This window comes from Clinocottus analis, unplaced genomic scaffold (assembly GCF_023055335.1).
Source record: "Clinocottus analis isolate CAN_PGR_092001 unplaced genomic scaffold, fCliAna1.0.p SCAF_35, whole genome shotgun sequence".
In the NCBI taxonomy this organism is placed as follows: domain Eukaryota; kingdom Metazoa; phylum Chordata; class Actinopteri; order Perciformes; family Cottidae; genus Clinocottus; species Clinocottus analis.
This window is the reverse complement of record NW_027176098.1, coordinates 838,924-863,087: the sequence shown is the minus strand read 5'-3', so window position 1 is coordinate 863,087 and position 24,164 is coordinate 838,924. Positions and strand designations below refer to the sequence as shown.

At 45.6% G+C, this 24,164-nt stretch overlaps 1 protein-coding gene across 1 annotated transcript; it reads left to right on the top strand.

Annotated features, from left to right (window-relative positions):
• Positions 1 to 788: 788 nt before the first annotated feature.
• Positions 789 to 23,699, top strand: pdzd2 (PDZ domain containing 2). Its single transcript, XM_068596257.1, has 26 exons — positions 789 to 908; positions 1,457 to 1,935; positions 2,571 to 2,917; positions 3,221 to 3,378; positions 4,484 to 4,629; positions 4,769 to 4,901; positions 5,968 to 6,120; positions 6,461 to 6,545; positions 6,661 to 6,806; positions 7,788 to 7,907; positions 8,434 to 8,548; positions 8,632 to 8,705; positions 9,554 to 9,779; positions 10,304 to 10,421; positions 10,534 to 10,666; positions 10,868 to 10,955; positions 11,068 to 11,171; positions 11,570 to 11,732; positions 14,711 to 15,594; positions 15,720 to 15,864; positions 18,665 to 21,188; positions 21,512 to 21,629; positions 21,746 to 21,847; positions 22,317 to 22,587; positions 22,938 to 23,072; positions 23,250 to 23,699. The coding sequence occupies exons 1-26, from the start codon at positions 789 to 791 to the stop codon at positions 23,438 to 23,440; spliced, it is 7,278 nt and encodes a 2,425-aa protein (XP_068452358.1). The 3' UTR covers positions 23,441 to 23,699.
• Positions 23,700 to 24,164: the final 465 nt, after the last annotated feature.

The window sequence follows — 24,164 nt, the reverse complement described above, 5'->3', positions numbered from 1 at the left end:
GCAAAAAAAGCGTATGTTTTTAAGAGAGAGTTTCTTATATCATCCAGGCAGTTGTTGTTGTTTCATGTATTATTTTCAGCGGTGAAAAGTGGGGCAAGACCAAACATTTTTTGTTGTCGTTTTGGTGTATTTCTGGCTTTGCACAATAGTAGAAATGCTCACATTTAGCATAAATCAAGCAGTTTTTAAAAAGAACATGCACTCAAAATGTAGTTAACCCCCTTCAGATACAATGAAAGGTAACGCCCATCTTGGATATGTTTTCAGAAAGGCAAAAAGCGAGATATCTTCGGTGGCATGCTACATGCTACAGCAGGTTTTTTTTTCCTCCACTTTGTTGCTTTTAACACACACTAATGGATTCAAATTGTCAGATATGCCATGTTAAAGTTCTTGCTGATATGATTCTAATTGGTTTTAAATTTAGGGGCATTAAAAAATATACTTTACAGATGTATTTATCCACATCGTTTTTGCTTCATTTGGTTTTGGTTTGGAAAACACCATTTTTATCTACAACAAGAAAATGTGACATGTTGTTGTTGTTCTCTTTTAGGAAGTGGCCTGATGCTGCGGACGCCACAGCGCGACATTAATCCGACCTTTCCCACCCTGGATCGTCTGGAAATCTCAGAGTAGAGTTTGCTAAGTTTCTCGGAGGCTAGAAGATGGACCTGGGGCTGTCGGCCCACACCGGTTCCTGCGCCTGCGGCGACTGTTGGAAGCATCGGAGCGGCTGCTGGTGAGGGATCCCCCCCCTCCTTCCCCAACAGGCCCAGGATGCCAGGATGCCCATCACTCAGGACAACGCCCGCAGCATCCTCCCACTGCTGGAGAACTGGCACGGGGCTCAGAGCGCCAGATCACAGCAGGACCACAACCTGAACCGAGACAACATCGTCTGCAAGGTGCTTCATTCAATTCTAAATGGACGTCGTGCTGTATAGAAGAAGACTTGAAACTAGAGATTGAGACATAAACTCATGTTTACAATGTTTACTGAGGGAATACATCAAGAGAGAAGTATAATCATTTATAAAGACTTCTATACAACCAGAGAAGTCGCCGCCTGGTGGTCAGGAGAGAGATTGCAGCTTTAACACATGAAGCATAGACTTCTATACAACCAGAGGAGTCACCCCCTGGTGGTCAGGAGAGAGAATGCAGCTTTAACACATGAAGCATAGACTTCTATACAACCAGAGGAGTCGCCCCCTGGTGGTCAGGAGAGAGAATGCAGCTTTAACACATGAAGCATAGACTTCTATACAACCACAGGAGTCGCCTCCTGGTGGTCAGGAAAGAGAATGCAAGTTTGAAGACTAACACGAGGTTGCCGTCTGGTCCTAAAATTCTGAAAACTAAATGAACTAAGTTAAGTAGTTAAAAGCTATACATCCATTCTCGACATACTAATGGATTTCTCTTCTTCCTCTTCCTCTTCTTCCTCCTCCAGCTGGTGGACCAGGACTCCTACCAGAATGGGGAAGGCGACAGCGTGTGCAGCAGCAGCAGCCTCAACAGCGTCACCACGGAGGACGTGTCCTTGTGTCTGCCCGCCATTCAGAAGCTGATGGAGTACATCAAGTTCAACTTCCTGGAGGGTGACGCGGCGCCGCCGGGCAGCCCGTCCTCCTGCGGGGAGGGGCCGGATGTCGAGGTCCACGGCGTGTCGCTCGGCAAGGACGAGGGCGACGCCGCCGAGTTCGGCCTCAGCTTCGGGAACATCCCCATCTTCGGGGACCCCGACGGGAGGAAGAAGGGAGGCCCGAGGAGGAGGAGGGACCAGGGCCCCGTCGTGGACGTGGGCTGCATCTGGGTGACGGAGGTGAGGAAGAGGAGCCCGGCGGCCCGATGCGGGGGCATCAAACTCAGGGACGAACTGCTGTCACTCAACGGGCAGCTGATGGTGGGAGTGGACGTCAGTGGAGCCAGGTAAAGCTGAAACCATGAACCAATCACGTGAAGGGAAAAGATATTGCAATGATCAACCAATATATATCTATATATAGAGATAGATATATCTATGTATGGAAGCCCATTTCCGCCACAATAAAAAAAGAAGTCATAATTCTGAGATAAAGTCATAATTCTGAGATTTAAAGTAATAATTTTTGGACAAAAAGTCATAATTCTGAGATAAAAAGTCATAATTCTGAGATTTAAAGTCATAATTCTTGGATAATAAGTCATAAATCTGAGATATAAAGTCATAATTCTTGGATAACAAGTCATAATTCTTGGATAAAAAGTCATAATTCTGGGATAAAAAGTCATAATTCTGGGATTAAAAATCATAATTCTGGAATAAAACGTCATAATTCTGGGATAAAAGTTCTAATTATGAGATAAAAAGTGACAATTATGAGATAGAAAGTCGAAATCATGAGATTGCTGCTCTTTATCTCATCACGTCCACTGGGACCGCCAAAATCAACACAAAACAAAAGTTCCTTGTCGTAGCTTTAATGCAATGCACATAGAGACCACCTGTACCAATAGAAGTGGAAAAGCGAGTGGCTGTGATGACAGAATCCTGCCATCAATGCATTTTCTTTTTTTTTCTACAGTTACCTGGCCGACCAGTGCTGGAATGGAGGCTGCATCTACCTGATCACGCTGCGGCGGGTCAAGCGGAAGGCTCCCCTCCCTCCCTGCAACGGCAACGCCAACGGCAGCATCGTCATCGCCGACGGTTTCGAAAACCCGCCGCAGTCTGGAGCCGCCCACGAGCCCTCGGACCGCTCCACCAACGGCAAACGCACTCGCAAGTTCGGCGTCGTGTCGCGATCGTCCACCAACCGGGACAACCGGGACGCCGGCGATGGCGACTGCTCCGAACTTAAGACCTCTTACCACGGCTGCAACGGGTCCTCCGTTCCCATCGACGCAGGGGTCGGTCCTACTCGAGCAGACGGTTCTCTACGAGGAGATGGTCCTCTTCTAGGAGACGGTCGAGGGGATGATCAAGGAGACCGTCCTCTTCGAAGAGATGGTCCTACTTTAGGAGATGGTCCTACTCGAGGAGACGGTCGAGGCGACAGTCCTCTACGAGGAGACGGTCCTCTTCGAGGAGATGGTCCTACTCAAGGAGATGATCCTACTCGACGAGATGGTCCTCTTCGAGGAGACGGTCCTCTACAAGTAGATGGTCCTACTCGAGGAAACGGTCCTCTTCGAGGAGATGGTCCTCTTCAAGGAGACAGTCCAACTCGAGGAGACGGCCTCCCTGAAGGAAGGAGCCCAGACTCCTCCCCCCAGGTGAGACCTGCTCCCCAGCGTCTACGAGGCGGAGGCGCCGCCACGCTGCCCACCAGGTGTCACAGTCAGCTGTTGGAATGCAAGATGGATTCTTTCAACAGTGACACTTCAAGCCAGGTAAGACGTGGGCCACATGGGGGGAAAAAGTGACGGACTCGTACCCGGACCTCCTTATTCTCAATAGTTTAATCTGAGTCTGGTTTTCTTCTCAAGTCTAACAAAAAAAGATACGAGATCAGTGAAAATAATCCGCTCAAACACAAGCTCGTTCCTGGTTCAGCTCGTCGTTGTTGAGGAGATGCACCTGCCGGACTGCTTTTTGGTTGCAAAAAAACAAGATGGCGACGGCCAAAGCACCGAATATATATTCATAGATCGATGGATGGGTTGATAGAAGGAAACGTGGCCCAAATACATCGAGCAGAAGAACCATTTATTAGGTCATTACTGGATGTAATTCAGTAATGGAGTCCGTGCCGCCAGTGAATGGCAGAGATTAACCGGCGGCAGCTGTTTGAACACACTGAGGATGCGACTCGTCTCCATCACGGCTGCATGAGAGCGGCATTAGTTGTCATGATATCTCAGGACTTGCAATACAGCCACCCGGTCAGTGTCGTGGACGATAAATATCAATTATTAATGCAGCAAAATCGTCTCAATGCCATATTGTGGGAAAAAAGCGCCTCACTTCGGTACCCTGGCGTTGGATCCAGCGGCCAGATGTTCAGCGGCCTGCAGATCTGTGTGCAGATGTTTGAGAGGATAAACGGGTATGAAGCAACGGGACAGTGGGTTTGACATACGTGAGGGGATTGAGACGGAGACAGCTGGCGTATCATCCCGGCACATCGGAGGGATTGTGAGTGTAGTGTTTTGTGGCCTACATGGAGGACATGGAGCAAATCCCTTCGGGCCCACCGGTCGTCAGACTGGCTGGCAAAGCCGCGAGCGCCGGCGGCAGTGCAGAGGTTAATCGGTTTAATCGCCCAGTTCAACACGAAACAAGAGCATGTCATGTGAACCAATGTGAGGGGGAGGAGAAGAAGCTCTGGCTCGTACACAACATCCACAGCGGCACAGCTTTGAGCTCTTAAATGCCATAAACAATATCAATTCATATATATATAACCTGAGGATCAGACTCATGAACTTGGGATTCACCGTTGTTTTTCCTTCTCGGTCCTCCTGCCTGATGTGGTTTATTGTTTGCCTTCCGCAGCCCAGAGAGGGCAGCTACATCTGGAAGATGCACATGGTGAAGGGCGACGAGGGCCTGGGCATCCAGATCACAGGGGGGCGGGGCTCCAAGCGCTCTCCTCACGGCATCGTCATCGCTCGAGTGGAGAAGGCGGGCGCCATTCACAGGTACGGGAAGTCATGTACAGGTACAGGGAGTCATGTACAGGTGACAGTGCTATTTAATCTATTCTTACAACTCCTCATCATCTCTGTTCGTCCACTACTTAATGTTCATGCACATCAATTTGTATAATGTGTGTTTCAGGGACGGCCGTCTTCATGCTGGCGATGAGTTGCTGATGATCAACGGTCGGTCTCTGGTGGGTCTCACTCATCAGGAGGCCGTCGCTATCCTCCGCTCCGCCACTGGTCTGGTCCAGCTGGTGGTGGCCAGTAGGGTAAACACACAAACACACACACACACAGACACACACACAGACACACACACACAGACACACACACAGACACACACACAGACACACACACAGACACAGCTGCCTTTTAAAATAAAAGGGGCTTCTTGTACCTATAAAGGTTTCTAGCTCTAAAGTTAAAAGTACAACCATAGACTGAACACCGATGAAATCGCACCCTGGTGGCCAGGAGAGAGACTGCAGCTTTAACACATGATGAATAGACTTCTATACAACCAGAGGAGTCGCCCCCTGGTGGTCAGGAGAGAGAACGCAGCTCTAACACATGAAGCATAGACTTCTATACAACCAGAGGCGTCGCCCCCTGGTGGTCAGGAGAGAGAATGCAGCTTTAACACATGATGAATAGACTTCTATACAACCAGAGGAGTCGCCCCCCTGGTGGTCAGGAGAGAGAATGCAGCTTTAACACATGATGAATAGACTTCTATACAACCAGAGGAGTCGCCCCCCTGGTGGTCAGGAGAGAGAATGCAGCTTTAACACATGAAACATAGACTTCTATACAACCAGAGGAGTCACCCATGGTGGTCAGGAGAGAGAATGCAGCTTTAACACATGAAACATAGACTTCTATACAACCAGAGGAGTCACCCATGGTGGTCAGGAGAGAGAATGCAGCTTTAACACATGAAGCATAGACTTCTATATAACCAGAGGAGTCGCCCCCTGGTGGTCAGGAGAGAGAATGCAGCTTTAACACATGAAGCATAGACTTCTATACAATCAGAGGAGTCTCCCCCTGGTGGTCAGGAGAGAGAATGCAGCTTTAACACATGAAACATAGACTTCTATATAACCAGAGGAGTCGCCCCCTGGTGGTCAGGAGAGAGAATGCAGCTTTAACACATGAAGCATAGACTTCTATACAATCAGAGGAGTCGCCCCCTGGTGGTCAGGAGAGAGAATGCAGCTTTAACACATGAAACATAGACTTCTATACAACCAGAGGAGTCTCCCCTGGTGGTCAGGAGAGAGAATGCAGCTTTAACACATGAAGCCATCTTACCTTTCTGTTCTGTCCCTGCAGGAGGAGTCAGACGTGGGTTTTGAGCGCTTCCCGTCCACCAGTCTGCCGGACCTGGTCAGCACCTGCAATTCCTCGTCCTTCCAGTCTCAGACCGCTCCCTCTCGCTCCCCACAGACCCCCAACTGCAGCTACAGTCCACACAACCCCTACCTGGTACACACCTACTCACTGTGACATAGCCCCCTGGTGGTCAGGAGAGAGAATGAAGACTTCTATACAAAAATAGGCCCTTTTTCCGAAAGGAAGGTTGCCTCTTGGTACTAGCCAATCAGAATCCTTTCAGTACTAAAAGCAATGCTAAAGTGTCCATTTGGAATAGCGCACTAAAGATCAATACAATACACAGTATATTCAGTGTGTCAGAATCGTATCAAACAAAATGTAACGTATTCATGATAACGGTTTATGAACAATTGTGTTTTGTGGTTTGATTGTGGAAGGAGCCGTTTCCCGGCATATTTACCCTCCCTGTATGTTTTTTGCCCACTCACAGTTGGAGAAAGGTCAAAGTCAGGGTGAGGCACCCAAAGGACCCTGCTGCAGCCCGGTGCCGATGAAGCTCGGCAGTCGACCTCAGGGTTGGTACTCCACCGATACAAACTCCCAAAAAGTTTGAATTAGAAACACACGGCATCTGTTCCCGGCACGTTTTTGGGCATTCACTCTCTTCTTTTTTTCTTCTCCGGGGCTCAGGGAACAGTCGGTTGGAGTCAGTGGGTGAGGACGACGAGTTGTTGGTGGAGAACGGTGTGAGCAGCTGTGAAGCGGCGGAGAAGCCTCCGCCCGGTCGTCGCAAACACTCCTTACCTCAACAGCTGGACACCGCTGGAGTGAGACAGGTCAGCGAAGGCCTCGCCCGTTGGTGTTGAGATGTACATGAAGAGCACGAGTCATGTCCTGACAATTGCATCAGGAGGGGCGTCCCGGTGTTTAAACTTTTGCCAAATCAAATTTGCGGATGATAAAAGGCTCGGATGACCAACAACATGGAAATGGAGAGATGTGTGACGATGTTTAGTCGTGTCTTTAACCCTAGAACACTAACGCTAACAACAGTACCACCATCACTAACGTCATCAAACTATATTAAAATACAACAACATTAAAGTACTCTTCTTTTATATTACCCTGTAGAACTTTTCATAAAACGAAAAATGGGTATCATGGGGGACCATGAAAAAAGGGTCAAAATCACGTGAAAAATGAGGGAATCGTCAATAAAACATGATAAAACAAAACTTGATCTTTGGTCCACATGTTTCTGGAACATGTGAGTCTCCCTATAATCTTAATATACATCCAAAATGTTTTCACCCTCGATCACTAACGTGGTGTGAAAATCACCTGAACATGCCTGTTGAAATAACAGGGATTGGAGCAGAAAGACACGCCTACCTTCAATAAGACACGCCTACCTTCAATAAGACACTCCTACCTTCAATAAGACAGCCTACCTTCAATAAGACAGCCTACCTTCAATAATACACGCCAACCTTCATTAAGACGCGTGTATGAAAAGAAATACAGGGATGTACGTGCTTTTACACACTTAAATAGAAAGGAACTTAACTATCAGCCTTAACTTTATTTAGTATGTACGCACGAACAAGGAATTTGACTGCAATAGAAATAACAGCTCAGGACATCTGAACCAATCTGAAGTCCTGACGTGTCGTCCTAAAGTATGAGGTTCATGACGAGGAATAAGAAAAGTAAACGTCTCATCACAATATCAATACCTGTGTCGTTCTCACGAGTTGTATTTGTCTGCTGAGGTTTAGCTTTTTTTTTCCTCTCTTCATATTAATATCCCCTTTCAGGAGTATCAGGTCATTAAGAAATCAGCCCGCTCCCTGAGCACCATTCAAGTGGAGTCTCCATGGCGACTGGCGCAGCCGTCCATTATCTCCAGCATCGTGCTGATGAAAGGCCAGGGCAAGGTGAGTGCACTCCTGTGACACGTGCGCATGAATAAAGCTCAGAGAATGCACTCCAGGCGCTACATGCATTATGTAACCCAACAAAAATAAGATGTGCGACCAGAGTCCGGTGCCACTGCACCCTGACGGGGAGTCACTGGCGCGCACACGGCGGCTTATGGAGGCCATTGACGGCAATGCAACAAGTGTGTGGGGGGGTCCGCGGGTCGGGTGTCTGCTGCACAGTGGGTCCACGCATGGTGGACTGTATGAACGCGCCATGTTTAGGTCTGTGACAGTAACTCCAGGGACACTTTTCCCCGAGTCCGCCCGTGATGTGGACTATACGGCACTCATTGAAGGCCTAGGTCTGAAACCACGGCCCGACACTGTGCTCGCCCTGACTGTGGACCTGGCCCACCTACCAGTCCTACTTTTGAGACTCTTAAGAACTACCCGTAACCCTACATTCTGGGAGTGCAGCTCTTCTTAGAAAAACAAAGGCGGGCTCCTGTGATCCGGTCTAACACGAGGTCTGCTTCCACAGGGCCTCGGCTTCAGTATTGTTGGCGGGCAGGACTCGGCTCGCGGTCAGATGGGGATTTTCGTCAAAACCATTTTCCCCCACGGGGCTGCGGCAGCCGACGGACGACTAAAAGAGGGTAACCCCCCACCCTCCTCCATCGGTTCTGGGTTGACCTTTGTCCGCCAACGCCGGTGCTAACAGTGTGCTTCCTCTGTGCAGGGGACGAGATCCTGGAAGTGAACGGCGAGTCTCTCCAAGGACTCACGCACCAGCAGGCCATCCAGACCTTCAAGGTGGATTACAATAGGTTCTTGAGTCTGTTACAATAGGTTCTTGAGTCTGTTACAATAGGTTCTTGAGTCTGTTACAATAGGTTCTTGAGTCTGTTACAATAGGTTCTTGAGTTTGTTACAATAGGTTCTTGAGTCTGTTACAATAGGTTCTTGAGTCTGTTACAATAGGTTCTTGAGTCTGTTACAATAGGTTCTTGAGGTTATTACAATAGGTTCTTGAGTCTCTTACAATAGGTTCTTGAGGTTATTACAATAGGTTCTTGAGTCTGTTACAATAGGTTCTTGAGGTTATTACAATAGGTTCTTGAGTTTGTTACAATAGGTTCTTGAGTCTGTTACAATAGGTTCTTGAGGTTATTACAATAGGTTCTTGAGTCTCTTACAATAGGTTCTTGAGGTTATTACAATAGGTTCTTGAGTCTGTTACAATAGGTTCTTGAGTCTGTTACAATAGGTTCTTGAGTCTGTTACAATAGGTTCTTGAGTCTGTTACAATAGGTTCTTGAGTCTGTTACAATAGGTTCTTGAGTTTGTTACAATAGGTTCTTGAGTCTGTTACAATAGGTTCTTGAGGTTATTACAATAGGTTCTTGAGTCTCTCACAAAAGGTTCTTGAGTCTCTTACAATAGGTTCTTAAGTTCGTTATAATAGGTCCTTGAGTCTGTTAAAATAGGTTCTTAAATTTGTTATAATAGGTTCTTGAGTCTCTTACAATAGGTTCTAAAGTTCGTTATAATAGGTTCTAGACTCTGTTTCAATGGGTTCTTGTCATTCTAACGCATTAAAAGTGTGTTCCTCGTTCACACGTGTGGGCATTGAACCCTCGTCTCACGTTCCCTCCCTGCAGCAGCTGAAGAAAGGCGTGGTGACGCTGACGATCAGAACCCGCCTGCGCAGCCCCAGCCTGACCCCGTGTCCGACCCCGACCCTGCTCAGCCGCTCCAGCTCGCCCAACTCCAACACCAGCGGGGGCACGCCCGTCACCTCGGGGGCCGAGGAGCCCGACGGCCACAGGGGCCCCCCGGGGCCCGGGCCCAAGGACTGCATCATCATGGAGGTCACGCTGAATAAAGGTTGGCCTCACCTGACGGAGAACCCGGAGAACAATCGTTGGTTTTTATTAGAGTCACTGTTATAAGCAGACTGCAGTTATCCGAATGATACAGACACTCAGGCGCCCCCGTGTGTCTCAAAGGGGAACTGCAGGTGTAAATGTTAAATTAAAGGCCGTGGAAGAAATTCTGCTGAATTATATGGCGACACCAAATAAAATATCCTTCAGCCCGCCTGTGGGTCCTGACCCAGTTTTTGGGAATGAACACACTACAATGCAATCAGCATCACAACACACAATATTGCAGCACTTAGGTGTGTCTATACTTTCTTACACCTCTGATATTTATACTTCAGCTCAGGTGTTGGAGGGTCAAGTTCTCCCACTCCAGACTTGTATTAAAGTATCAGAGCCGTGCGTCTTTGTGTTTTTGTATGAATTACATATGCAGGTGAGCAGTTATACTTTACAAAGAGGTATTTTTGTTGCAGGAATGTCCAACCTGACCTTTCTTTTCTGTTGAATAATATTTTATCTTTTTAGAGCCCAGTGTTGGTCTCGGGATTGGAGTTTGTTGTCTGACCCTGGAGAACGCTGCTCCGGGCATCTACATCCACAGCCTGGCTCTGGGATCTGTGGCCAAGATGGACGGCCGGCTCAGGTAGAAAAAATAAAAAAAATTCAGGGGTCAGCTTTTGAACTGAAAACTGAAACGCAAATGAGCCGCATACTTTCCCCATACTTTACCCGTGCCTTGTGCTCCTCCCGTGCAGTCGCGGGGATCAGATACTGGAGGTGGACTCGGTCAGTCTGCGTCACGCCGCTCTCAGCGAGGCCTACGCCATCCTCAGTGAATGTGGCCCCGGACCCGTCAGTCTCATCATCAGCAGGCACCCGAACCCCAAGGTAAGAGGATGTGTGTCTGTCACCAACATACCAGGAAATGTCCCACAGGGTACTTGGAGCGTGCCAAAGAAATCCAGCGGCTACCGAAGAGATCTGGAGTGAAGGGACGATCATTCCCATTAACGTCTTGTTGGACAGACATTTCTGACCAGGTCGTCCCGGTCGTGTTAAAACTCATTGCATCTCGTTGTCTCTTCTCAGGTATCGGAACAAGAGATGGATCAAGTCATAGCTCGATCCACGCTGCGCGACAAAATGAACAAAAACAGACCTTCGTCTCACCCTCAAGGTCGGATATCTTTACGCTTTTACAGATGTTTACAGTCAAACTACTGCAAGTGCCAAAGGCAGTTAGCAACAGCGCGGCGCAGATGCTAACTGTCCCCGGTTGTGATGTGTAGGTCCGTCCTGTAGGAGCCCCCACCCAGCGCTGAAGGACAGGCAGGGAGATGGCTCCCCGACTCTCAGCTGGACCATGAAGAGGTTCCTTGAACCCGCCAGCAGGGTACGCTTGCAATCGACATTCACGTTTTAGTTCTATTGCCGGGTTCAGTTCAGTCCCCGGTGTCTGAGGGAGAGGCACCGAAAGGCCTTCCTTCCTGCTGCTGTCAGGCTGCATAACAAGCTGAGCTCACAGTGGACCACAAACACTTCATAACACTTCAATCACTTTTGGCCACTTTAATTATGTTCATCATCTGGTGCAATATATATTTAAATACTTTTCATATAGTCTTGTGTGCACTGCTGCTGTAATACTGCAATTTCCCCACTGCGGGACGAATAAAGGATTATCTGATCTTAGTTTCATTCCACTTAACTGGTGCGTTCGTGTTGATCTCGCTTGTTTTTTTTCCATCTTCCTTTCCCTTGATTTGTTCTTCTGTGGTTTGGGCGTAGCAGGGCTCTCTGAGCTCGGAGACAGAGTTGTCTCAGTACTTCTCCCAGGACGTTTCCAGCCACTCCTTCTCCTCCGAATCCGTGCTGATGGGCTCCAACAGCGACGAGGCGCTTCACCAGCGGAGCTGCAGCACGTCCATGGACGACAACTCCTCACGGCCGCTTGGTAACAAAACAATGTCTATTTAAATACTTCTAACAATGTTTATTTCTGACAGACTTTGGAAGCCTAATTCTGAAACAAAAAAAGTAGTATGACAAAAAAGTTTGACAAAAAAAAGTTGGACCAAATATAAGTTTGACAAAAAAAGTTGGACCAAAAAAAATATTTTGACCAAAAAAAAAAGTTGGACAATAAAAAAAGTTTGACAAAAACAATTTCACAAAAAAGTAAGTTTGACAAAATAAGTTTGACAAAAAAAAATTGACAAAAAAATAAGTTGGACCAAAAAAAGTTGGACCAATAAAAGTTGGACCAAAAAATAAGTTTGACAAAAAAAAGTTCCACAAAAAAAGTTTGACAAAAAAAGGTTTGACAAAAAAGTTTGACAAAAAAAAAAGTTTGACAAAAAATAAGTTTAACAAAAAAAATGCGTTTGACAAAAAAAAATTGACAAAAAAATAAGTTTGACCCAAGAAATTATTTTGACCAAAAAAAGTTTGACAAAAAATAAGTTTGACCAAAAAAAGTTTGACAAAAAATAAGTTTGACAAAAAAAAGTTTGACAAAAATAAGTTCGACAAAAAAATTGACAAAAAAATCAGTTTGACAAAAAAAATAAGTTTCACCGAAAAAAATCAGTTTGACAAAAAAAAGTTTGACAAAAAAAATTTGACAAAAAAAAAGTTGGACCCAAAAAAGTTGGACCAATAAAAGTTGGACCAAAAAAATCAGTTTGACAAAAAAAAGTTTGACAAAAAAAATTTGACAAAAAAAAAGTTGGACCCAAAAAAGTTGGACCAATAAAAGTTGGACCAAAAAATAAGTTGGACAAAAAAAAGTTGGACAAAAACAATTTGACAAAAAAAAGTTTGACCAAAAAAAGTTTGACCAAAAAATAAGTTTGACAAAAAAAGTTTGACAAAAAAAAATTGAACCAAAAAGTTTGACAAAAAATAAGTTTGACAAAAAAAAAGTTTGAACAAAAATAAGTTTGACAAAAAAAAAGTTTGACAAAAAAAAAAAGTTTGACAAAAAAATTTGACAAAAAAAAAGTTGGACCAATAAAAGTTGGACCAAAAAATAAGTTTGACAAAAAAAGTTTGACAAAAAAAAATTGAACCAAAAAGTTTGACAAAAAATAAGTTTGACAAAAAAAAAGTTTGAACAAAAATAAGTTTGACAAAAAAAAAGTTTGACAAAAAAAAAAGTTTGACAAAAAAATTTGACAAAAAAAAAGTTGGACCAATAAAAGTTGGACCAAAAAATAAGTTGGACAAAAAAAAAGTTGGACAAAAAAAAAATTTGACCCAAAAAATTATTTTGACCAAAAAATAAGTTTGACAAAAAAAGGTTTGACCAAAAATAAGTTTGACAAAAAAAGTTTGACAAAAAAATAAGTTTGACAAAAAATAAGTTTGACAAAAAAATAAGTTTGACAAAAGAAATTGACAAAAAAAATTATTTTGACCAAAAAAAAAGTTTGACAAAAAAAAATAAGTTTGACAAAAAAAAATAAGTTTGACAAAAAAAAATAAGTTTGACAAAAAAATAAGTTTGACAAAAAAAATAAGTTTGACCAAAAAAAATAAGTTTGACAAAAAAAAGTTTGACAAAAAAAATAAGTTTGACAAAAAAAGTTTGTCAAAAAAAAGTAGGACCCAAAAAAGTTGGACTAATAAAAGTTGGACCAAAAAATAAGTTTGACAAAAAAAAGTTTGACCAAAAATAAGTTTGACAAAAAAAAAGTTTGACAAAAAGTTTTACAAAAAATAAGTTTAACAAAAAAAAAAGTTTGACAAAAAAAAAGTTTGACCCCAAAAATTATTTTGACCAAAAAAAGTTTGACAAAAAATAAGTTTGACAAAAAAAAAGTTTGACAAAAAAAAAGTTTGACAAAAAAAAAAGTTTGACAAAAAAATAAGTTTGACAAAAAGTTTGACAAAAAAATTTGACAAAAAAAAAGTTGGACCCAAAAAAGTTGAACCAATAAAAGTTGGACCAAAAAATAAGTTTGACAAAAAAAAGTTGGACAAAAAAAAAAGTTGGACAAAAAAAAAAGTTGGACAAAAAAAAAATTTTGACCCAAAAAATTATTTTGACCCAAAAAATAATTTTGACCAAAAAATAAGTTTGACAAAAAATAAGTTTGACAAAAAAAAGTTTGACCAAAAAAAAAGTTTGACAAAAAAAAAAAGTTTGACAAAAAAAGTTTGACAAAAGAAATTGACAAAAAAATAAGTTGGACCAAAAAAAGTTGGACCAATAAAAGTTGGACCAATAAAAGTTGGACCAAAAAATAAGTTTGACAAAAAAAAAGTTTGACAAAAAAAAAAGTTTGACAAAAAAGTTTGACCCCAAAAATTATTTTGACCAAAAAAATTATTTTGACCAAAAAAAAAGTTTGACAAAAAAAATTGACAAAAAAATAAGTTTGACAAAAAAAATAAGTTTGACCAAAAAAAGTTTGACCAATAAAAGTTTGACAAAAAAAATAAGTTTGACCAAAAAAATAAGTTTGACAAAAAAAGTTTGACAGAAAAAAGTTGGACCAAAAAATAAGTTTGACAAAAAAAAGCCTGACAAAAAAAATTGTTTGACAAAAAAAAAGCTTGACAAAAAAAATTGTTTGACAAAAAAAAGTTTGCAAGCGTAACTGTTGACGTTTCAGCTCAACAAATTAAAAAAAAAGTTGGACCAAAAAAATAAGTTTGGCAAAAAAAAAGTTTGACAAAATAAGTTTGACAAAAAAATAAGTTTGACAAAAAAAAAGAGTTTGACAAAAAAAAGGGACAAAAAACAAAATAAGTTTGACAAAACAAAGAAAAGAAAATGACAAAATGACATAAAATCATTTTTTTCCTCATAATTATGGCTTCTTCTTTTCTGTCACAGAAATGGGCTTCCATCGGTACCAGATCTTTTTGTCTGTTTTTTATTCGGCAATGAAACTAACTCATTCTCTGCGTTGCCCTCTTCTCCAGCAGAGGTGGAGAGTGGTCCGCTGCAAAGCGCATCGCAACACAAGACCCCACTTCCTCCCAGTCACCGGGTGGAGGCAGTTGGCCAGACCGCCACCGCCGTCTCTAGCCCCGCCTCCGTGCGAAGCCCGCTTCTCCGCCAGCGACGGCTAATGTGCTTTGAGGACGAGCTCAGCGACGAGGAGGACGGCGGCGGAACCGCCGGCATCCTCCGCGGGCCGACGAAGCCGAACTCCCTGAACTTCGCCGGTGCCCGAGCGTCCGAAAAGCCCAAAAGTGCTCTGGCGGCTGCGAGCGCTACGTCGTCGTTGGATATAAACGGGAACAGCGAAGACGGGGACTCGCAGAGGTGCGGCGGCCGGGATGGGAAAACGCCACCCTGTGCTAGTTTCTCGCATTGCGAGCAAGGCATCGCCAATAAGTCCGAGCCGCCGGGTTCAGATTCGCCCGTCGCGCACCTCCGCAGAGCGGAGGGGGCGAGCGGTTTGGGCGCCGCGCCCGGCAGTTTGACCATCAACGCTGAGAGCTTCGCAAATCAAGAGGACGGACAGCTGGAGTCCAAGCGCTCCCCGAAGCTCGAGCACAAAGCGGTGACGCGGGTCAAAAGTATGATGAGCATCGAGGCGCCGAACCCGCCCCAGCAGCAAAAGACCAGAGCGGACGAGCCCCTTTCCCAGAGCGGGAGGAACCCCAAAAGCGGCGGGGGCTCGGCGCCCCACCCGGTCTGCAAGAAGGGGGACGCCGGTGAGCTGGTGGGCGTCTGCACCATCGACACCGTGACCCTGAGGAGGGGCGAGCGCGAGTCCTTCGGCCTCGACCTGGAGATCATCTCGTCCCCTCTGAAAGTGGTCGTCGTTGGGCTGAAGCCTGGAGGCGCGGCAGAAAGGGTGTGTGTGTGTGTGTGTGTGTGTGTGTGTGTGTGTGTGTGAGTGTGTGAATGGATACTGCGCTCTTTAAGCCAAACCTCTGTTTATTTGACGTATGATGATATTTTGTTTCATCGTACACGCAGGAAACTACGGGAAACCTGTGTCCCGGAGACGAGATTGTCAAAATCGGGGAGACGTCGGTGCGCTCCTCTACTTACACCGAAGTCTGTGAGCTCATGCACAACCTTCCCGTTACACTGTGCTTGGAATTCAAGAGGCCGGTTTCAGGTAAGACCTTGTGTTTTTAGAATCCCTTCATCCTGGAGGTCATAGGTTCATCCAGTGTCAGTGCCCTTTACCTCCAGGACTCCACGTTTTATTAAGTAGCAGAGTTCCTGATGCTCAGACAGCAGTAAGAAATCCTGGGAAGTCCATCAAAAATGTTCAATTTGTTCAAAGGCACAATGCCAGACTTCAATGTGACGTCATCCAGGAATCTCTACAATGAAAGATGGCGGGTGCAAATGCATCTAGCTATGGCTTCAACACCAGGTTGAAATGTTACGGAATTTCCCTTTTCGGATCTTTTATTGACTTTGGGGTTATTCTAGCACTTTGCGATCTCTTTGAGGAAAGAAACGCTTCCTCTTCCCTCATGGACCCTTCAGTCCAAGCGGCTACAGCTAGTGGATTGACTAAATTCATGTGCTGCTCTGGGAAAAAATTTTCCTCTTGTGAACAGCTAATTCCGCTATTTCAATCGGACTTTATAGATGTTTGTGATTTGATAAAGTGTTCAGATTCTTTCCCCTCAAAGTTCCCGCTATGTGGTGGTGTGTATTATATTTGTATATATGTATTTTAAGCTTCTTCAAAGTAGTGTTTTACAAGCTGTAGCACCAGAATGCCTCACAGTTTGCCTTTTAAATAGACGCCATTTCTTTCCCTTTTATGCCGACTTAAGACGTAGGATCAACCCTCCCTCCTTTACTTCCCCAAAGCAACCTGCAGGCATCTGGCTTTCTATCCATGGTGACTATTGTACACAGTATATTTTACCTTTCATTAGCGGTTCTATATCTACTCTGTAGCTCCACTCTCTGAATGCCTTCTACCGTAGTGTAATGGAGTTAGCCTAGCCTAGCATAGCGTAGACATTGCTGTGGATCACTTGTTTCTTGGTCACCAAAAGAGTTTTATGTCCATCATTATTCCAGGAATTACAAAATGTTTGGATTGCAATTAAAGGGTTGCATTTAATGTACAACATGAACAACAACAACCGTGTCAACCCTCTGACTCTAACCGTTGCAGACTTAGTACATCTGTAAATGTTTGATTCTGCAGTTGGTGGACAGATAATTCCATATCTTTCCCTAAAAAGAGACCGAAACAGAAGAAACGCTCACACAGGTGACGTCCTGGACCAACCACAGCAATGTCTCGTTGTTCTGATACCGATAGCAGAATCGCAAACGCCTCCGATAAGGATGCTGGATAGCGCACCGATCCAATACCACGTTATCCTGTCATGTACCAACTCATTTACGCACCGTGGGAACACTCGCTACTCCGAGAAGCTAGTAAGCTGCTTCCGTCGTCACTTCCAGAAAAAACTAGAGCTGCGTCAGAAAGTGATGATGACGATGAAGGTGTGCAGTACCGATCGGGCCGATGCTAGCGGAGAGTGTACCGTTAGCCCAAAGCTAGCAGAATGTCAACAATCTGGCAATATGTTACACTGGAAAGTCTATCAAACTAAGCTCTATGGCATTCATTCAGACATACACCGTATGTAGGATTCAGCTGTCACAATTTGTGTGTATATTTATATATATAAAAACTGGTATTGGATCGGTGCTCTACATCAGAATCGGTACAAGCAATTTAAAAAATGGTATCAGAACCTCTCTCTTGTCTCTAGTACCGGCTTTTTCTGAATTAATCAATTCATTCATTTCTGCCTACCCAGCCATAGACATAGACAGACTGACTTGTAACACCACTGATGCATCGTATAGTCGAATGTAGCATGGCTTCTCCTTATTTGATAGATCCCCAAACATTGTAATTGGACAGCAACATGACCCATCAGGTATCGTTTAGAATGACAATTTAAACTTTAGACTTCCTCAGTGGAGAATCCAGAAGACCAGATTGACAAAGCATTAAAAAAACATCCCCTTAAACATTCTTCTTCAATTATTTGCGTTCTCTGGCATGACATGTATTTCCTGTGTTGCAAGATGAAAGCGCATAGTTAGTTAGTGTGTTTTTTGTAGTGGGTGTGAATGGATGAATGAAGTGTATAGCGCTTTCTCCATTAAAGGTAGAAAGGCGCCATACACTGCAGTTAATTTACCGTTTTGACAGAACCTTCATATATTCTGACTCGCACAGGCTCCGCCCTCTACTGGACTCTGTAGGTAATGTTCTCCTCCAACCGCATTCGCCCGCTGGAAATTGGCTAAAGCTGGCCAATCAGCACATGCCTAACCCTAACGTAATGGTTGGGCGAACAATTAGCATGATACACCTTCGCTCCTGTGCTTCTTGATGGACCAGGGAATGGGGTGTCCAGGGTGTGGACTGCTTGTGTGATTGTAGGCTTAGGCCTTGGCTCGCTCCATGTGAGTACTACCTGGGTCGACTCTGGACCCCTACTTCTTCTCTGTTGCAGCATATGTTATAAAGAAGTAGGTGGTCTGCGGCAAATAACCCTTTAACCGGTCAGGATCTGTCTGGTTGGGTCAATTTGATGTCACACCAAGACGTGTATTCATCACACTCCCAGTGTACTCATGTAGTCCAGTAGAGGGCAGACATTTTGGACATTTAAAGGTTACAATATTGTAACCCTAGTTCTATAAACACAGTAATAGCCCTTTAGTAAGGGGGCCCTGTCGCTCTCACGCCGCTCGCTGTGATTGGAGTAGAGTATTACCTATAGAGTCTAGTCGACGGCTCTGCCTGTGCTTTTAGAACCAGGGTTACAACATAGTAACCTTCGTTTTGTCAAATGGTTAACTCGGCACTTCTCTCTCATTCGATCCTAACTAAACGGCTTACCTTTTATTTTTGGTCCCAGCTGTAGATCGACTGTCCAGTTTGATAATGTCGTCGGGGAGCAGCGAGGGAGCCGCTGGTTTGAACCCAGCCAGATGTGTTCAGGGGACATCTGATGAAGCACAAGCAATGGGGGCAAATTCTGACAAATCCAGCCACACAACCCTAACAGACTTTCAAATACCCATCACCAATATAGATGACATTTTATCAGAAGTGAGCCTCTTCAGTGCTCAAAATATACACAATAACTCCCCCTACAACACATTATCTAATGAGCCTGTAGCCGGCCACTCAAGCCAGCGCACAGTAACCCAGTGTCAGAAAACTGGCCTTCAGGTTCCAATACAGTCCGGTCCACTGGACTATTGCATCTCGGATGCAGGAAATGAAAAGGGTGCAACACCCCCTATGGAGACAAACAGCCCTGCTATTGTTAATAGATCACATCCCGAAAGGCCGAATGCTTGTTCCACGTCCATGTACCCCGTCGGAGTTGACAGTGATTCAAACAGTAACTCCTCCACTGACGGCAGTGTCATGGTCAATGCGATTGTCGGCGGTCTTCATGAGTCCTCTTCAGACGAGGAGGCAGTGGAGTTCTGTTCGTGTGACGCCCAGCAGCCTGCTGCTGGAGAGATATCTCATTCAAGCCAGTCACCGAATGGATCCCCATCGTTTCAGCGTGCCAGCAGTCAAAACACAAAACTGGAACAGACCTCGCGGCTCCCCGCCGATGTCTTACCGACAAACAATGAAGACTCCGTTGCCACAACCCAATACTCGCAGCCATCTGATTTAGCTGGCGTCTCCTCTCCAGTGCATCCATGCCAATCTTCCAACAGTAAAACAACTGTGAATTCCTTACAGTGCCACACTGATGGTGCCATTGAACCTTGTGACAAAGTTCAAGCATGTCTGACGTCCAGCGGTGAAGGAAAACCAGATACCCACTGTGTCACTTCGGGTACTCCCACTACAAATTTGCCTGCAGACGCCTCGCTGTCCTCGGCTTTATTGAAGCACTTGAATGCACAAACGCCACATTTACCTTCAATGGAGTCAGAGACCTCGGGTTCAAGCGTCGGCCGATTGGATACGAGAGTGTCGGCGTCGATGACGAGCAAAGAAAAAGCTTTGGAGTGTAGAACTAATTTAAACCCCCACGCCATATCCGTGCTTAAGAAGAGCCCTGGGCTAAAAGTTCTTGATAGTATAGATTGTCCCGTGTGGAGTAGTAGCTTCAAACTCCAGGTTGAATCTCAAATCAGACTAAACAATAATGCTCCCAAATTGAAGGGCCTTACTATTAAGAGTAAGAACAAGCCACAGGAGGAGCCGACCGGTAGGCAAAGTCCAGTATCCTTGAACCAGTCGCCAAAATCCCCATCAATGGCAACCAAGTCCAGCTCTTTGAAAACCAAGACCCAATGCCTTGATTTGCCCAAAGTAAGTGAAAGAAGGCCGGCTACAGCTGAGCACGGGCCTTCAGGTAGCACAGTGCAACCGGCCAAAGAGATGCATTTAAGCCCCAAAGCGCTCGCCAAGTCACAGAGCCAATCACACACAACCGCCACTCAGAGAACATTCATAGAAGTTCGACTGTCTTCCCTTTCTGGTTCTTCGCCGCCCGTTACGGCACCAAAAGAAACGGCAAATACAGAAGACTCTAAACTCACAGATGCCGGATTAGCACCCAAGAAGGCTCCTGCCAACTCCACAGCGGAAAAAACGAACGGCGCGGTCAGTAAGTCTTCTGCCAAAGAAACTGATTCCACCGCAACTAATGGCTCAAAACCGAGTACTATTGTAGAGACAAGTGAGGCTCTGAAGTCCAGCATGTCCAGATTGTACTTAAAGACGATGGAAAGGCGAAGCCTCCCCGCGGACACCGCCTTGTCTGCGGGCTATAATCCTTTCTCTGTCCGACACAAGATAAAGTCCTTTGAAAACCTGGCTAACTTTGACAAGCCGGTGGCTAAAAGCAGCGACATTCAGTCTTACGCGCTGGCGTACAGAGCCTCGCTCAACCAGAGGATTGCCGGGTACATGGGCTTGGTCAATTCCATCGATTGCCGGTCGCGGCAAAGGAGTTTTAGTTCTTACGTGGAGAACCTGATGCCCGCCACGGCCTGCTCGCCCCTCCTCAGCAAATCTCCATCCGGCGTCACGCTGATCAATCTCGAGCTCCCGTGTTCGAGCCGCAACGCGGTTCCCCCGACGGAAGACGGTCCCGAGGCTCGAGGCCTCGGGGTCTCACCGCAGACCCCCCAGGTGCTGCGCAGGAAACACGGCAAAGTTCCCCGCAGTAGGTCGCGGCAGCTCAGGGCGCTCAGCATGCCCGAGTTGGAAAAGCTGTGCACTGAGGACTTTACCAGAGACCGCGGTACGGCCGTGGATGCAACTGAGGCCGACGGCGAGGCCGCCGTACTCGGGGAAGCCCCAGCGACTCAGAGCTCTCCAGCTTCTGCAACCCTAACCGAGCTGGATGCCACTGAAGACTCTGCGCAGGGAACCGCTGGCCAACAGCCCGGCTGGGCAATCAGGTGAGACCTTCAAGAATTAGATTTAATAAATGTTTGCCTTTTTGTTACCAGATGAAACTGAGATAAGAAATCTCTTTTTACGACGGTGACCTGGCCAATAACTTTGGAGACGCAAGGATTATAAAATGTTGATGCTTTTACAATGCAGCTAAAAAACTATTAAAGATTGGAACAATACATATTCTCATGGTCAACATTGGCTATACCTGACAACATTCTGTCCGATAACACCAGCGACTGTTGGATTAATTTTACTTTCTATCTAAATGGTGTTTGGTGATCAGTCTGGAGGAAACTCATAGGCTCCTGTTTGTCGTTTGCAGTTTCAAGGAGCTGGCCTCTTCCCCCGTGAGCCAGAGCAAGCTGCAGACCCTGCTGTCCTCACCGGCGCTGCAGTCGTACGCCGCTGCCCTGCTCCAGGAGGCCGACGCCCTCTCACAGGTGTGACGCCGTTGCCGCCGCCTCGCGTTGCACATTCCCTGGACGACACCGTGTCAAGTCTTCCTCTCTGTCTCCATTTGTTTGCCACCTTTGACTCTGCGTCTGAACTCCGTCAGGTCAACGGTAACACTCGCCTGGTGGTGCTGAGCAAGGAGGACGGCTCGGGGTTGGGGTTCAGTGTGGCCGGTGGAGTCGACCTCGAGCAGAAGGCCATAACTGTGAGTACAGTGTGTTCCAACGCAATCACACTCGTACTGTCGGAGCTCTGCAAGCTGTGTTTCTCAGTTTGTTGGGTCTTTCTGTTTGTCTTGAATAAAAGATCTTTTGTTCGTGAGTTTGTTTTGATGCTGTAATCTACAATTTACAGCATTTCAATGGATAAAAGAACACATTCAAGGTTTTACACTGTCATGGAGAAACCTGGAAAAGTCATTGAATTTTTTTAATGGTCATTTTCAAGCCTTAAAAAAAGAAATCCCAAAAGTTAATATGCTTTGCACTGTTGTGTGTCGTATGGCCATGAGGTCAGAACTTAATTGCATTGGTTTCAGTTGACTTTATTCCTGTTTCAGTCATTTTTAATGCAAGAATGTTTGCTGCTGCTCAATAAAAAGTCATGACTTTTACTGCTTTTACTCTCCATAAATCTACAAAAAATTTAAAAAAAGCATGTGACTTTGCCTCCAGGTCCATCGGGTCTTCACCAAAGGGACGGCGAGCCTGGAGGGCACCATCCAGAGAGGGGACAGCCTTTTATCCATAAACGGCACGAGTCTCGGGGGGAAAACCCACGGGGAGGTGGTCTCCTGCCTCCACCGAGCCCGGCTCTCCAGTCAAGCTTTGGTCGTCATCTGGAGGGACGAGGACGGGGAACCGGGCGTCCAGGACGCCCACGACTCGGCCGGCCGGCCGAAGAGGTCGTCCTCCGCCAGAAAGAAGTCCTCAAGAGATGCAGCAGGTGAGACACCGGCTCCATGAGGGTCCAGCAGCTATCCATATAAATGTTTATTCTTTTAATCAAACTATTGTCTCTCATTCATTTGAGTCATTTAAGGTTTACTGTATGCTTTAAATCCTCATTGTTAGTTTAAATACTAAATTCTATCACTTTTTACTGTTTACACACACATTTCACACAATGTTTGCTCATGGAAATTTGGTTAAAATCATGAACATTTGGTTGAATGTCATGAGAATTGGGTTAAAAGTCATGGACATTTGGTTTAAAGTCATGGAAACCCACTGGTCACAGCGTGTATGAACCCTGTTACGTGTAACATCGTCAACCTTTCATTGTGTACCTCTCAGTGGTGGATGTGGGTCCAGACGGAGCTTTGACGGTGGAGCTCAACAAGTCCTCTGCCGGCCTGGGTTTCAGTCTGGAAGGGGGGAAGTCCTCGTCCCATGGAGACCGGCCTCTCGTCATCAAGCGCATCTTTAAAGGTGACACCCCCCCCCCCCCCTTTCTGTTCTCTATAAGCGCCACAGAACAGTCTAGTTAGTGACAGCATAGGCTCCATGCTAACGTTAGCTCTGACAGAGTATATCGGATGCCTGTCGCGAGCTGGGAGGAATCCGGCGCTGCGTCTTTAACTTTGCGTCGCTGCACTCCTCCAACAGGTGGCGCCGCAGAGCTGTCCGGGTTAGTCGAGGTCGGCGACGAAGTTCTGTCCATCGACGGCTGCTCTCTGGAGGGCCTCATGCACCACGACGCCTGGAAAATCATCAAAGCCACCGACGAAGGGCCCAACCACCTCCTCATCCGCAAGCCCAGGAACCTGACCGTCATGACCACGGGAACAGGAAGCTGAGACGGACCGGCATGAAGCGAGCACGAGACATTTCCAGCTTTTTACGGGTTTCCTGATGGCCTTTATTTGACTTTTTTGTGTTTTGTCTTGGTACTTGTGTTTGTATGTAGAGATAGCAGATTGGATGGACCACCAACTGTTGTGCTTCACGTTGCTGAATCATGATTTATTTCAGACGGGAGGTGCAGTTTGTTTACAATGGATTTACTTTGGAACACTAAAGAAAACTCCTTTTTTTTAAATAAAGTCAATATGTGAAAATAGCATTCATGCTAACGTGAACATCTTCCAACTCTCTGCTTCGTAAATGTATGAACTGTCTTAGAAACAATGTGATGACCTCGCCAACGTTTAAAAACTTTTAACTCTGCTCATCTACTTAAAAAAAAAGAGGGACTCAGAGGCTGGAGAGGGTCGGCGTGTCGGATGCGGTGACACCTAGTGGTGAGGTCGTAAAATGCAACCGACCGCGTATCCCTCCGGCTCGCCCCGCCCCTTTCCAAGAGCGCAAATCGGGTGGCCTTCAGGTAGCGTGAGAACATGAAAGAAACCTCTCTGGAGCCGTCGTGTCCACACGATGGACTCGGTGAAGAAGAGGACTGACGGGTCAAACAGAACCAAAACCCAACAACTCAGTTTCAGCCGATGACCAAACTGGTCATGGATATTATATTCTGTTTCTGCGACTGGATCGTGCAAAATGCGACGCACTGAAGAATGTTTC

Excerpts from the sequence above, each read along its gene's own strand:
- pdzd2 (XM_068596257.1), top strand. The coding sequence starts at position 789 with ATGCCCATCACTCAGGACAACGCCCGCAGCATCCTCCCACTGCTGGAG. Across the intron at positions 6,546-6,660 it reads GCTCGGCAGTCGACCTCAGG|GGAACAGTCGGTTGGAGTCA; the intron begins GTTGGTACTCCA and ends TCCGGGGCTCAG. Across the intron at positions 9,780-10,303 it reads GGAGGTCACGCTGAATAAAG|AGCCCAGTGTTGGTCTCGGG; the intron begins GTTGGCCTCACC and ends TTATCTTTTTAG.